Source organism: Lissotriton vulgaris, chromosome 1_1, assembly GCF_964263255.1.
Source record: "Lissotriton vulgaris chromosome 1_1, aLisVul1.2, whole genome shotgun sequence".
Classification (NCBI taxonomy): Eukaryota; Metazoa; Chordata; class Amphibia; order Caudata; family Salamandridae; genus Lissotriton; species Lissotriton vulgaris.
Window position 1 is genome coordinate 1,939,104,658 of NC_141685.1, and position 15,947 is coordinate 1,939,120,604.

Sequence of the window (15,947 nt, forward strand, 5' to 3'; positions counted from 1 at the left end):
TACAGAACATCCAGAACGCCGCCGCAAGACTAGTCCTCGACCTGCCAAGCCACTGCGACATCCACCTGCGCACACTCCACTGGCTCCCTATCGAAGCTAGAGTCCCCTTCAAAATGCTCATCCATGCCCACAAGGCCCTCCACAACACCGGACCAGTATACCTGAACAGCCGACTCAAATTCCACGCTCCCCAGAGGACCCTACGATCAGCCCAGCTCTCCTACGCCGTGGTTCCCCGCACCAGAAAGACCAGATCGGGAGGTTGCTCCTTCTCCTTCCTCAAAACCTGGCTCTTCGACAGACCGCCCACCCTTGATGGACCCCAGTGCCTTGAGACGCTTACGGGTGAGTAGTTGCGCTTAGCAAATGCCTGATTGAATCATAGTTTTTTTCCTCACAGGCTTTACCTGGTGAGGGATGTATCTCTCCTGAGAAAGTTGTACCACATCAGCTTCAAAACGAATTTACATTTACTGAAATTAAAGGTTTTTCTACTATATTTATTAGTTTAGAGCTCTAAATTTTTTCCCAAATAGGATCACCAGCAACAGCTTGGTCAACAGTCCCTGTTTTATGCCCAAAGAAGAAGCTGTCTTCTGACACAGGCTCATATGAAATAGTTGCATTACTTGCATCATATAGGTGCTCTGTAGTGGCCTGGAGAAATACATAACTTCTTTTCCCGTTAGTCCCGCTTTTTCGCTTAGCATCTATAGCTTCAAGCAATTCCTTTTGTGTTCAATGTAAAAATCTTGTTGAGGTTGGCCTTTCTGGTGGACTAGGTATATATAAGGCCCCAGCTTCAGCTGGCTGATCATCTGCAACCAGCAAAGGGAAATTAAAAGACACAATGCACCCAGCAGAGAAAATATTTGTAGGAGGTAGCTTCTTCTCCAAGTGGGCAAGCAAGAGTTAGCTCCTCCTCTCCTGACGACTAGCATGTATTAGTGGACAGGGAAGTGACTGTGCCTTACAAGCAAAACATTAAGGAAGAATACCAGTAACACGTTGGATTATTTACAATAATTTAATGGGAAAAGGGAGGCAAAGACAGACTAGCCTGTTTAGTCTGGTGGTGGAGATTGCAGGGGCATACCTATTAGATTGTTATATTTCTGAAATGAGGCTCTGGGAGTTACAAAACTTTAAAAGTGCAGCTGTGACACTCCTCCTCGTCTTCAGAGATAAACTGTTCTCACTGTTTCTAGCACTAGGCACCCATGTAGGACAGCACCTGCATAATGATTAGAACAGCCTGTCAATCAAAGCGTGGTATTTTAGGCTCATGTGTTTTTCAACAAGCAATGGCCCATTTCCTAAAATGTTTGTGTCCTTTGTGCAGGGCTGTAAACGTGAAGCGCTCCCAGGTGTTCTTCCTAATAAGGCACTGAATAAAATAGTGTAATTGTGCTCAGTCATTTTAACCCATGTCGTCTATGACAATGACGTTGAGTGTAAGATTTCAGAAGCTATGCCTAGTATACAAAAAAGCAACAATTTAGCACCACAGGTCACCTCTCTTTACCCCGGTGTTATTTTGTTTGAGTGCGTGCATTACAGGGAACACTTCTCGACTAAGTCAGACGTTCGTAAACAGGAAGCATACATGATGTGAGCACAATATTAGTCACATTAGCTACTAAATGAAAACAATCATTAGCAAAGTCAATGTTGCTGGCTTGCATTTTGAAAAATAACTAAAAAAATTACAATTATACTGTTGCAGTGAAAAAAAAAACACGATTGTTTTCTGCATACAAAGCATTTGTAGGATTCTGTGTACTTTTGGGATCTAAAATTATTTCTCACGCATTTCACTGTAAGCACTTTATATAGGGCACAACAATACACCAAGCCCACTGTGTATATTTAAAATACTTGCTAACAATAGGTCTGTTAGGCCAGCCCTCACCAACAACCAAACGCCGCCCTTGGAAAAAGAAATGTGTATTCATTACAACTGTACAATATTTATAGTAGACAATCCTATATTGTATTTGGCAGTATGAGCTTATATTGTTAGTTTAGCAGGCTGACTCAGTATATAGTGTCCACCTATCGTAAGACACTGTGCACTGAGTCCAGGCAACCCTTCGTGATAGTACTTGGAAAATGGAAGGTGCACTCCAATGAAGTCAATTACGCAGAAGAATATTTTGAAATGTCTTTGCTTTATTTGTATTCTTTCACTTTCTTAAACACGGGCACAGCCAACGCGTTTCGTTCCCCCTAGTGCCACGGGAACTTCGTCAGGGCATATGTAAGACCATAGATATAATAATGTGTGTTCGGTGAGCCAAGATCCTTATTGTGAGTACATTGGCAAGTTTGTACAGTCCCGGATATTCAGGTTTCTCAATCTAGTCCTAAGGCTGGCGCTCAAAATATTATCCAGAAAGAAAGATCCTATAGATAGATCAGTGTCTTCCCGTAAGGAGGAACCTCTTGGTAATAACCACCAGTATTCAGTCCCCCAAGTAATAGTCCAATTCCAAATTCAAACTCTATAACTGCTCCATATTAGATTCAAGGCAATTGAATTATTAGATACCATGTCTCAATGCAAGTTGTATCTAAAAACTAGCTCCAATACCGTGCTGGCCTGTGGAGGAACAGCACCCTTGCGCTTTACCACAGGTGCTGGGTACCTGGCTCACCCTTATAGCGGGTGAATTCCTGACGAAACAATTGTCGCCTTCACACTACGAGGAGTGCTTCCTAGATCGTCGGTTGTCACTTCCTTCGGTATTGGAGCTAGTTTTTAGATACAACTTGCATTGAGACATGGTATCTGTTGACCCGGCTCTTTTTGGCAGGTTCATCCCGAAACTTTTTGCTTTTTCCTAGCCTGTTTTTGTAACCTGGTGTTGGTGATTTTAGGTCTCTGCACACTTTTTCACTGTGGTCCAGTGTAAAGTGCGTGCGCTCTGTGTGTGTGTGTGGTGAGAGTGACCTGCCCTCCCATAGTAATGTATGGGGAATATGTGTGACCATGGTAGTTCCTGATGTGTGGGGAGTGCAGGGTTGAGTTTGGTATGTGCGAACTCGTGAGATTGAATGCTGCGCAATGATGTATGCGGCATGATTGTGTCTAGTGTGGAAGTGCCACTTCTAGAAGTTATTTACAACAAGGGGTGGTGAGGGACAGAGTCTCTGAATTAAACAGAATACTCTCACCCAGTCAAGAGATCAGGGCTAGATCCAACACCGTTTTTTAGCTCACTGCACCATCCCAGTTTCAGAACCTGGCTGTATGCAAATTAGTCTGTTCCTGTCCCAGTGCATGATGGGAACAGGGCAAACCAAACTACAAAAGCCAATTCTTACACTGGGAAGGAAACAAGCTACCGGGGACCGGTTTCCGGCATTTCAGCCGTCTTCGGCCCGGCTTGCTTGAATCCTGATGGTGCAATGAGCAAGGGACTCACATCTGAGTATACCCTTCCACGCTTAGGGTGGACAAACATATTTACAACAAGGGGTGGTGAGGGACAGAGTCTCTGAATTAAACAGAATACTCTCACCCAGTCAAGAGATCAGGGCTAGATCCAACACCGTTTTTTAGCTCACTGCACCATCCCAGTTTCAGAACCTGGCTGTATGCAAATTAGTCTGTTCCTGTCCCAGTGCATGATGGGAACAGGGCAAACCAAACTACAAAAGCCAATTCTTACACTGGGAAGGAAACAAGCTACCGGGGACCGGTTTCCGGCATTTCAGCCGTCTTCGGCCCGGCTTGCTTGAATCCTGATGGTGCAATGAGCAAGGGACTCACATCTGAGTATACCCTTCCACGCTTAGGGTGGACAAACATATTTACAACAAGGGGTGGTGAGGGACAGAGTCTCTGAATTAAACAGAATACTCTCACCCAGTCAAGAGATCAGGGCTAGATCCAACTCCGTTTTTTAGCTCACTGCACCATCCCAGTTTCAGAACCTGGCTGTATGCAAATTAGTCTGTTCCTGTCCCAGTGCATGATGGGAACAGGGCAAACCAAACTACAAAAGCCAATTCTTACACTGGGAAGGAAACAAGCTACCGGGGACCGGTTTCTGGCATTTCAGCCGTCTTCGGCCCGGCTTGCTTGAATCCTGATGGTGCAATGAGCAAGGGACTCACATCTGAGTATACCCTTCCACGCTTAGGGTGGACAAAAATATTTACAACAAGGGGTGGTGAGGGACAGAGTCTCTGAATTAAACAGAATACTCTCACCCAGTCAAGAGATCAGGGCTAGATCCAACACCGTTTTTTAGCTCACTGCACCATTCCAGTTTCAGAACCTGGCTGTATGCAAATTAGTCTGTTCCTGTCCCAGTGCATGATGGTAACAGGGTAAACCAAACTACAAAAGCCAATTCTTACACTGGGAAGGAAACAAGCTACCGGGGACCGGTTTCTGGCATTTCAGCCGTCTTCGGCCCGGCTTGCTTGAATCCTGATGGTGCAATGAGCAAGGGACTCACATCTGAGTATACCCTTCCACGCTTAGGGTGGACAAACATATTTACAACAAGGGGTGGTGAGGGACAGAGTCTCTGAATTAAACAGAATACTCTCACCCAGTCCAGAGATCAGGGCTAGATCCAACACCGTTTTTTAGCTCACTGCACCATCCCAGTTTCAGAACCTGGCTGTATGCAAATTAGTCTGTTCCTGTCCCAGTGCATGATGGGAACAGGGCAAACCAAACTACAAAAGCCAATTCTTACACTGGGAAGACGGCTGAAATGCCAGAAACCGGTCCCCGGTAGCTTCTCTCCTTTCTGGTGAAGAATTGGCTTGGTAGTTTAGTCTGCCCTGTTCCCATGATGCACTGGGCCAGGGACAGACTGATTTGCATATAGCCAGGTTCTGAGCTGGGATGGGGCAGTGAGATAAATAACGGTGATGGATCAAGCCCTGATCTTTGGACTGGGTAAGAGTGGTCTGTTTAATTCAGACACTGTTCATCACCACCCCCTTTTCTGAATCGTTTTTGGCCACTATAGGTGTGGCAGGGTATACTCAGACATGAGTCCCTTTCTCACTGCTCCATCAGGATTCAAGCAAGCCGGGCCGAAGACGGCTGAAATGCCAGAAACCGGTCCCCGGTAGCTTGTCTCCTTTCTGGTGAAGAATTGGCTTGGTAGTTTAGTCTGCCCTGTTCCCATGATGCACTGGGCCAGGGACAGACTGATTTGCATATAGCCAGGTTCTGAGCTGGGATGGGGCAGTGAGATAAATAACGGTGATGGATCAAGCCCTGATCTTTGGACTGGGTAAGAGTGGTCTGTTTAATTCAGACACTCTGTTCATCACCACCCCCTTTTCTGAATCGTTTTTGGCCACTATAGGTGTGGCAGGGTATACTCAGACATGAGTCCCTTTCTCACTGCTCCATCAGGATTCAAGCAAGCCGGGCCGAAGACGGCTGAAATGCCAGAAACCGGTCCCCGGTAGCTTGTCTCCTTTCTGGTGAAGAATTGGCTTGGTAGTTTAGTCTGCCCTGTTCCCATGATGCACTGGGCCAGGGACAGACTGATTTGCATATAGCCAGGTTCTGAGCTGGGATGGGGCAGTGAGATAAATAACGGTGATGGATCAAGCCCTGATCTTTGGACTGGGTAAGAGTGGTCTGTTTAATTCAGACACTCTGTTCATCACCACCCCCTTTTCTGAATCGTTTTTGGCCACTATAGGTGTGGCAGGGTATACTCAGACATGAGTCCCTTTCTCACTGCTCCATCAGGATTCAAGCAAGCCGGGCCGAAGACGGCTGAAATGCTAGAAACCGGTCCCCGGTAGCTTGTCTCCTTTCTGGTGAAGAATTGGCTTAGCAGTTTAGTCTGCCCTGTTTCCATGATGCACTGGGCCAGGGACAGACTGATTTGCATATAGCCAGGTTCTGAGCTGGGATGGGGCAGTGAGATAAATAACGGTGATGGATCAAGCCCTGATCTTTGGACTGGGCAAGAGTGGTCTGTTTAATTCAGACACTCTGTTCATCACCACTCCCTTTTCTGAATCACTTCTAGAAGTTGGCATGTTTGTGTAATTTGTGTCTGGCGTGTGATTGGCTGGAGCTGGCTGGTGAGCCTGGCTCCAGAAGTCAGGATGGGTCTGCCCCAGTGGTAAATGGCGAGATTAGCATGCTGATGTGAGGGAGGGGTACACCTGGGACCTGAATAGGGCTGGGTTTTCCCTCCACAATACTGGCTCCACCCCCTGTGGTGCGTCTGATGTCCCTAGCCTGGCCAGTGAAAGAAGTTCCCCATAACCAGTTGTAGCTGGTTCTCACATTGCCTGCACCCTGCTAGACAACGGATTTTGGGTATAAAAACGGTTCTGTGACACTGAAAGTGTACTTGTTTCTGACTGGAATCAACCAGGGGTGTGCTGCTACTGGGCCCAGCCCAGGTCCTGCCCAGCCCCTGGAGTGCTGATGGACCTTGATGCCTGGAAGATCATTTCTTTCTTGGGGTCCCCTTTGCTTCACTTTGCCCCCAGGACCTTTGTTTTTGCTGCCCAGGACTTTTGGGACCCTTTGCCTTGCTTTCTTTGCCTTTGCCCAGGCTTTTTGTGGCCTAAGCACCCTGGGAGCGCTTTCTGAGGGAGAAGGCTCGTGGCTCTGCCCTAGCGCTTAGAATGCACTTCTATTCTGCCATTGCAGCTCTGGGCTGCTGTCCAGGGGATCCCCTCGGCCTCGTGTGTCCTTCATTCGCAGGAGCCTACCCTGCGTTATGCCCCGCATATTTAATTATTATCGCGGGTGCCACCCCGTACATTTTTATTTTTAGAATGAGTGACCACCCGTGGTTTACTTTTGATATCGAGGGAGCCCACCCCTTATTGCAGAAGGAATCGCCGCCCGGGAGGAGCACCTGAAGCTGGAGTCTGGTCCGCCGCCTAGTTGTGGGCGAGGCCGGTGTAGTCATTTCCGCTTCCCGAAACTGGGCCGGTGGAACTCCCATGCGGAGAGAGAAGGAGCCTGGCAGCGCCGGTGTCAGCATGGCTCTCGTGTCTGGAGAGAGCCCTGCTGGTGCCCAAGAAAAGTCGTGCCGAGCATTGCCGGTCCCCCGCGTAGGGAGGAGGACCGGAGCTGCTTCCCGCCATGCTGCGAGGTGCTACCGACAAGGCCTGTCTGCGCGGGGCTCCCGTGAGAGGAGAGGAGCCCCACAGGCCTGCGCCATGACCGGGTGGAGAAGTGCTGACGTCCATTGACGACGACGAGTCCCCCATGAACAGCCCAGTAAGTCAGAGGAGTGCTGGGGGCACTTGCGGGAAATAGTGCATTTGTGAGCCCACAGGTGCAAGGCCCCCGAGTCTTGAGCGGCCCCGTCTAGCAGTGGGCCGCTCCAACGGATGGCACAGTGGCAGGAAACATTTAGGGCGGCCCCCGATGGCAGCGGGCCGCCCAAACATTTTACTCGGGCCCGGGGCTCATGCCTGCTATTCTTAGGAGCCAGTGTGCTCCTTGGGGGCAAATGTTATTTGTAGAGCCTGCGGGCTCCCACGAGGCTCCCGCAACCTACAGGGCCACATTTGTTTTAGGGCCCATGTCCCTTCCAACGTTGGGGGACAACTTTTATTTACAGAGCCCCGTGTGGCTCTAGCCTGCGCGCATTTGTTTAGAGCCTGAGTGGCTCCTTGGGGGCACAGTTTCTGTCCTAAGGGCTAGTGAGAGCCCTGTTGCAGTCTCCAGCTGCCCAGCAAGTAGTCGACAGCTGCACCGTTTAGGCTTTTGTTTCTTTTAGGGGGACTTGTTCTTTGGACTCGGGAGTGAGTCTCACTCCTGCGCCCCTAGCTTGGCCTGTCACAGCTGCGCAGCACTTAGTGCCAACTGCAACGTTTAGGCCCTGTGATTGTTCCCAGCTGCCCAGCAATTAGAAAGCAGCTGCAACGTTTAGGTTTGCGCTGGTGGCGCACCCCTGACTGGCGCTGCATTGGTAGCGCGCCCTGACATTCTGGACACAGGGCATTTGAGCCCCTTCATGAGATGGCCAGTTGGCCAGGGGGCTGGTATGTGGTTAGGGTCAAGGCCCTAATGTGATTTTCTGCGCAATGTGATTTTACTATGTTTTTGATGGTAATTGCCTAATGTGATTTTTGCGCATTGTGATTTTACTTTGATTATGAGGTTATTTTACCTATGTAGGTTTATGTTAGTGAGAGTTTATCTCACTGTGAGTTATGCCCCTAAATGTGATTTATTCTTAGGAGGCAAAGTCCAATGTGTTTAGACTAGTGAGAGATTGCCTACTGTATTTATACTGTAGGCCTAATTGTGATTGCTGCGTAATGTGCTTTGCCTTTATGCTTGTGTTACACTTTTAAATGTGCTCATGCTTAGACGTTTGCTTTGCCTAGTATAGTTTAAATTAGAGAGGTTATGTGTCTATGTGTGATCTAGGCCTATGGTTATTAGTATTGCGTAGTGTGTGCCTACCTGTTACCAGTGGTTACTGGTTGTGGTTTATAATTGTTATTTTGTGCTACACTTATTCTATGTTCTAGAAGTGCTATTTCTGCTAAGTGTTGATTCTGAAAGTGGCCCACGTGGCCCTGTCCTGGTGTAAATAATGCCTTGCGAATATTGCCCGTGCCAGTTGGCACAATGTATATTGTGTGATTACTATCTGATGTGTTTTGACAATACAAAAGTTATTTTTATATAACCTTGTGTGGAGTTCTTTTTGTGGTGTCCCTAGGATGTTGTTGCTGTTGTGTGCTGGCGCAAATGCTTTACACATTGCCTCCGGGATAAGCCTGTCTGCTCGTGCCAAGCTACCAAGGGGGTGAGCAGGGGTTATCTTGGCGTGTGACTCCCTTGTCCTGACTAGAATGGTGGTTTCTTCCTGGCTTTGGCGTAAGCCTTAGCCAACCAGAAATCCCAGTTCTAACAGCATCTAATAATTCAATTGCCGGAAATCCTTTGTTCAGCCTCCCCTGTCCAAGTTAAGTTTTTCAGCAGGAGGGAAGAATACAATCTATGGCTGTCAGTAGCGCGGGCTGGCAGGCAGACCCTGTAAGGCTACTCAGGTAGGTATGGGGGGTCCTCAAAGGAGCCCCCAGTATATGGTATCATGCAACTAAAACTTTAATTGTTGTAGTTGCATGATTCCAACATGTTTGATACCAAACATGACCAGGTTTGGGACAGCCATTATGTAGTTGGATATCTTGACTTGCCCGTGTCCACTACATACCTTAGAATGGCTGTCCCACACTTACAAAGCACAGGAAATTGAATTCGGGGGTTGTAGGGGTACCCTTAGAACCAAGCACCTTGCCCTTGGACTGAAGGGGCTTCCTTAGGGGTAATGTAAGGGTTTAAAGTACTGTGACCAGGATATAAAGGAAACCTTATATCCAAAGTGAAAGGTGCAAGCACAATTTCACGCAGACTGCAATGGTAGCTCCATGTGCTCCTAGGGGTGACATAATACATGCTGCAGCCCATGGGAGACCCCTGGTGCACCCATGCCCTCGGGACTTCAATACCATATACTAGGGATGTACAATAGTACCCCAGTATGCCAATTATGGGGTTTACAAAGTGCTTACCATGGCATTTCGAGGAGAGAGCACTACCACTGGTTAACAGGATCCCAGTGAACTACAGTCAAAACACACTGACACCAAGCGAAAAATGGGGCTATCTATGCCAGAAAGATCCTACTTTCCTACAGTTAGCAGTAGATATCTACGTTTAATCATGTTTATGTATGAAGGGTTCAGGCGGGAATGTTTATCAATTTTATGTGTGTCATATATTGTACTTTCAATTCATGTTTCATTTTTGTGTATTTGTGGACACTTTCTTCTCTCTATTTTCCTAGACTTGTTGGTTTTGTTCATGTTTTATTAAAGGAGCAGGTTAAAAGCCATTTTATCTCTTTTTTCTTACTGTTTGATGTTTTAAAAAAGGTATATATTTTGTTGCTTGAGCCCGGCTGACCCCAAGAAGCCCAGTTTATTCTGTCTTCTTTTTGACAACGGGAATTATGGATGATATTTTTTAATCAAAGATATGGTATCCACACCTATTTGTCCATGTCAGGAAACTTTCAATAAAAGAAATATCCGTGCATCCCTGCAAAACTAAACAAATATTACCAAAGGACTCCAAACAAGTAAAAAAAAGTAGGAATGAATGAATGGATGTATTTGTTTAAATAAAATTGATACGATTATATTTACAATACAACAGGTAGCAAAATAAAATCCAAATCGATGCATGTATGCAAAGGAGCCCCAAAATAGCCAAGAGAATATTAAAATTGAAGTAGATAGAAGTATAAAATGACTGCCCTGCCTCAGTGACAATGATTAAGGTGTTCGGGGCTGTTGCAGCCTATAGCAACAGAAATTATATTGGCAGATTTCCCGAAGCTTGCCAGATACAGGGGACCAGTAACGGTCATACAAATTTCCAGCGTGTCATTACTAGTAGAAACCCTATTGTTTATGAACATTGTTTTTTATTAAAGTGTGGCAGGCAGTTAAAAACGTTGGACAACAACATACGAGGTGGAGCATAGACTCACTCCTATTGTCACATAATTGCGTACCAGAAATGTTGGTGATGTTTTCGACTCCTCACAATTTCCCTTTACATAACATACCTGTTAAATGGCTTTGTGGGTTGTACCAAAAGGTGGCGCCATAAGTGGCTGGTTCCTACGCCTAGAGAAATAGCCTTGGCCATCAGTGCCAACAAATGATGCCTCTACTGGCAGATAGTTGCATACACACCCGCAAATACTGCAATATAGTGGTAATATAAATGCTCTTTAAAATCGACAATTTATATGTTTCTTTTGTTTTTCTTTCGTTTTCTAGTCGGTGCTTTCACATTACGCCGTGGCAGACTGTGCAGTTGTTGGACTTGAAGATCCTCTTAAGGGGCATGTCCCTTTAGCACTTTGTGTTTTAAGACAAGGTAAGCTCAGTTCATAAAAAATCTCTTCTGTGGACGTGGACATTAATGGTAAAATAATATTCTCTCAATCATACCCACCCTGACCACTGCCACTTTATTTATATATTTTAAGATTTTTGTAAATTGCTACCAACTACCCAATTGCTGATCTCAGAGTGCTAAAGAAGCAGCAGCAAATGGCCGTGCTAAATGTCTCCAGGTATTCTAGTGCGTCCTGGTCAGGTCTCCTGGTCCAGCACCGTCTGATATTCCAACTAAAGAGTTCACACTCATGTCGACCAGAGCCAAAGTATATTTGACGGGCCAATCTTCTAATATTCGGACTAGTCTAAAGCTGCAGTAAGCTGCTCCTACGACAGTAGAATTAACTGAATACCAGAGTGAAAAGGTGCGCCTTTAGTGAGTTTCAGAATTTAAGGTAGGTTTTTTTCATGTCTTAAGTGGATGAGTAAACAATTCCTAATGTAGAAGCCCTGGTATCGTGAAAAGAAAGGGGGTCTTGTTACCAGTAGAGGATTGTGATGATGATTCTGAAAAGAGCATGTATTAGTCATAAGTATCAATCAGGACAGTTTTTTAAATTACATTTTTCATTTGAGATGATAACATTCATTAACTTTACAGTACTGAGGGAGTAACTTGCTTAACCAATACAGCTGGGTTAGCCATATAGATGAGAAATACAGAAAAAGAGAATAATATCGAAAACGATCTGCATTGCCCATTTGTAGCATAGAATTAGGGAATAAATATAGGGGCTGACGTGGACATCAAATACTGTTGTGGTCAAGACAAGTAATGCAAAGATCAGAATATTGTAATAAAGCATTGTAGCCTGTAGTCTATAAATGATTTCTTGGATGTGTTTTAGTGATCCTCATCCTTTCCCATTCTAAGGAGATACATTCTAAGTGCCACCAAATGTCCCTGGACCTAGATCAGGATCACTGGAATTATGCGACTGTGTGGCTGGAGTGGTTTTCGAATAATAATGGATTTGCCACATAATCTATCATGTACTGCATAATCTGCAAATTTTAACAAAAAAACATTTGTTTCTAGTTCAAACGGTTAAAAAGTTACTAAAACCCAACAGCACACAAGCACACAATTTCCTACATATTTGGCGTAATACTCTACCAACGCTAGAAAGGAATTCAATGGGTCCTTGTCACCAGGTCTGGGAGCATTTTGTATGGCTTTCAAAAGTTTCATTTTAGGCTCCACACCCTTAGCAGAAATGTGGGGACCCAAATAGTCTACACCTTCTTGGAAGAATTTGCACTTGTCCTTCCTCAAAGTTAATCCACTCGATTTCACAATATCAAAAACCTCTTTCACTCTCGCATCGTGTTCGGACACAATCTTCCCATAAAGTATGTCATCCTGGAAGAACACCACCCCCATGGTGCTACCAAATAAATTTCCCATCAGGCATTGAGTAGCCGCAGATGCTAAGCCAAAAGGCTGAGTGAGTCCCTTCGGGCGTGACAACAGAAGCAAGGTGTCTGGAATCCTTACTCAGCTCAACTTGATGGTATGCTGAGGAAACCTCTAAGGAGGTGAAAAACTTCGCAGCATCCAACGTTGCCAACATTTCATTATTGTTCAGCAAAGGTTGGCGATCAATCCAAATGTTGGAGTGAAGATCACGCAAGTCCACACAAAGTCTCATGGACTTGTCCGCCTTGTGCACCAAAACCATGGGCACCAACCTCTCAGACCCCTCAATGGGCTACATTATCCCCATGTGTTATCCACACAACCTTTTCAACTCCAACTTCAATTCACTTTGCAAACTTAGTAATACTTTTCGCACTCTATGGGCTATTGCTTGAACACTATCCTTGAGTATTATTTAATGTTGAAAACCCTTCATCTTGCCTAAATGTTTGCTAAACACTACAGGATAGTTATGGACCTATTCATCAGCCAATGAAATGCCCACCCATTCCTGTACAGGACGAAGAAAGTTGACAGGGACACATTACAGGACCCCTTCATTCTCCGAGTAGATAACACCATGTCAGGATGGTTAGGGTCCAAAATTATTCCTAACTTCCCCTGTTCATGCCATCCCAACAGTTTCGCATCTTTTTTCACAACATATATAGGTCCATTGGCATAGTTCCCATCAAACTCGAGACTTCGTTAAAATTTTCTAAAAACATCCACCTTCCTGCCCCGTAGGAAAAGATCTTTGTACTGGATTGTTCTAGCTGAATGTCCTCCAGCTCCCCAAATCCTTCTGGTTTATAAGCGTAAAAGGAGAGCCAGAATCAGCCAAGAAGTTTATCTTCCTGTTCACTACGACCACACAAATTGGAGCTTTTCTCTTACGAGTTGCCAGCATGGCAGATACTCCTCGATCCCCATCAGTTTGCACAAATGAAGAGGATAGCATTAGTAATACATTTTTCTCCTCATCCGAACTTTCCAAACCATTCTCAATGGCTTTGACAGTGAGCATGGAGAGTTTCGGGCTGATGTTGCTTTGCACATCCATGGAAGGTGCCCTTTTCTACCTCACTTGAAGTAAGTGTGATTTAGGGCAAAACAGAATTCGGTATTCCCCAGGTGAGATTTGCTAATGCACCTGAAACATATGAGCTCTAATTTGTTGAATTTTGCCTTACTGGATGGTGACTCGGGATTCCGTGCTTTAGTGAGCATCGTTTCAGGATACTGACTTGGGCTCCCCTTGGCAGGTTTGGAAATATGTTTGGCGCTTAGTTGTTTACCCTCATCGAACTTGGTTGAATCGTTCATCTCTCGCATGCACAATTGTGAATGTTCAATGCCCCTGGCAAGTCTAAGAAAAGTTTCGAGATTGGGATCTTCAGTGGAGAGTATTTTTTCTTGAACTTTCTTATTCATGGTTCTTTCAATTAATTGATCACAAATGATCTCATCTTTGAACTCCCTGTAATTAGAAGTGGCTGCCAAAGTTCTTAGAAAGGTGACAAAATCATCAATTGATTCCCAAGGCATCTGTGCTCGTTGCAAACATTTGTGGCGTTCCAGTACAACATTTTTCTTGGGGTTGATTCTCTTGTCAAGTGTTTTGATGATAGATGCATAATCATGAATTAACATGGAATTGCTGTCATTACCGCCACTGACATGAGTGCTAACAACCTCTAATGGTAGGGTTTTCACAATATTCCACCCTTCGGCACCCAGATTGTAGACTAGAAGGGCTTTTTTTTTTTTGGGAAGTGGAAGAATCACCATCAATGGCTTCTAAATAAGCCTCAAAAGTGCCTTTCCAATGTTGCCAGATCAATGGGGTAGGGCCTGCAGTTTGCAAAAAGGGTGCAAAAGGGTGGAGGAGCAGAAATCAAATATAGTCTGTAAATTTGCGTGGGTGAGTTGCTGCCACACAATAATGTTTGGTTAAAAGGAAATTCTGCTGTCAACAATGTGCCAAGGTTCAATAAAACATATATTCATGCATTACAGTAGAGATTAGATCCACACTAGCATACACGGTGTAGGTACTGGTGTGCCTGGAACCGATGTCGCACAAAAAGCACAAAAGAGATACTCTACCTATATCATTTTAGAGTATGCTAAACGTCATCAATTTTATTGACAACTCTGGCTAGATCACCGACTTAAATATTCACATCATCCAGGATAATTAAGACATACTTGATTTATTATTTTTTGTCTTTTCAATTCAAATATATTAGTGTATTCACAAATAAATATCCTATCTAAAAGGTTATAGAAACATCAGATCCCATTGCAAAACATCCACTCACAACATACAATCAAATTCATACTCAAACATCCTCAGACAAACTGCAAATCCATACATCCATACATATTCATTTATTCTCAGGTCTCCCTCCCGCTTTTTCGTAAAGCCTTAAAGTCCTGGCTTTTCTTGGATACGTCAGTTTGAGCATGTTCCCTCTCTCACCGCATCCTGATGCCTTGAAGGCAGCGCCTTTATACCATTGGGCTATTTCCGCGCTCTACAAATCAATATTCATTCATACATCACATTGTTATAACTTTCCCCTTTTTTCATGACCCGCATTTCTTTCTTTCCCTGTCCCCTTTCCACCCCTCCCTTTCTTTTCCCCTTGGTCTATTCCCTAGGAAGGTGAATTCGAACATTGATCACTGTGGTACTGCGCTACCACTTTGCTTTCAGAGGAGCATGAAACTGGTCTATGAATAAACTTGTTCTTTCGCACTTACCTTCTGTGGACTGCATTTCTTAACAATTTGGCGACGAGGGTCCTAGCCGTGAGGGGGGTAGCACCAGTTTCACCCCCGCCTTCTTCGACTCCTCTGATGCAATTTACGTCTCTGTTTATGTGAAGATTCCTGGGCGCTACGTGGGTGACACCTTTGAAACTTTTTCTTCAATTCATCTGGGGACGGTTCGGTTCCTTCTACCTTGCTGGGCCTCCCGACTGACCAGCTTGTTGTATTTCCAGCTGGAGCCTCAGGTGTTTCTTCATCGGTTTTTGGGCGACATCTCTCTTCGTCCTCTTGTTCCCTGGTGTTCCTGTGAGCTGTTTTCAACGGAGGTGGCATTTTTCTTCGCGCTCTGGAGGAATTTCTGTCAGCGTTTGGTTCTTGAGGAGATCATCGGTGGCAATCCATTGCTGAAGAGAGACTCTTCCTTCTTCTTCGCGCAGTACTGTCTCCGGTGCATGAGTCCGGTTTCTTCATCTGTCATCCCGGTCCTGCGCAGTGTTTTTCTGAGGTGGTGTCTTTCTGAGGATCGTTTGTGCGCAAGTGCAGGTTCCCGCGCACAACTCTGGTCTCCTCAGCGGGAATTCCAGTCCTGCGCAGTTGGTTTCTGGGGCAGTATTTTTCTCTCGATCAAGCATTTCCCTCGCTACTGCGCAAGTGCTGTTTCCCGCGCACTACTCTGGTCCGGTCCTGCGCTGTGTGTACATAAAACAGCGTCTGGCAAGAGATCAGGTATTCTTTTCGTTGATGCGCTGATGCTGTTTCCCACCCACGAATCTGGTCTCCTCAGCAGAGATCCCGTTCT

General features: G+C 45.4%; 1 protein-coding gene across 2 annotated transcripts in view; it reads left to right on the forward strand.

The window, feature by feature from the left end:
* The window catches only part of ACSS3 (acyl-CoA synthetase short chain family member 3), a 1,235,137-nt gene that overhangs the window by 1,129,370 nt on the left and 89,820 nt on the right, over nucleotides 1-15,947 (forward strand). For both annotated transcript variants that reach the window (XM_086919605.1, XM_086919608.1), the window contains one exon: nucleotides 10,828-10,927. In XM_086919605.1, the coding sequence (XP_086775731.1) occupies nucleotides 10,828-10,927 (100 nt within the window). The remainder of the gene's footprint in view (nucleotides 1-10,827; nucleotides 10,928-15,947) is intronic.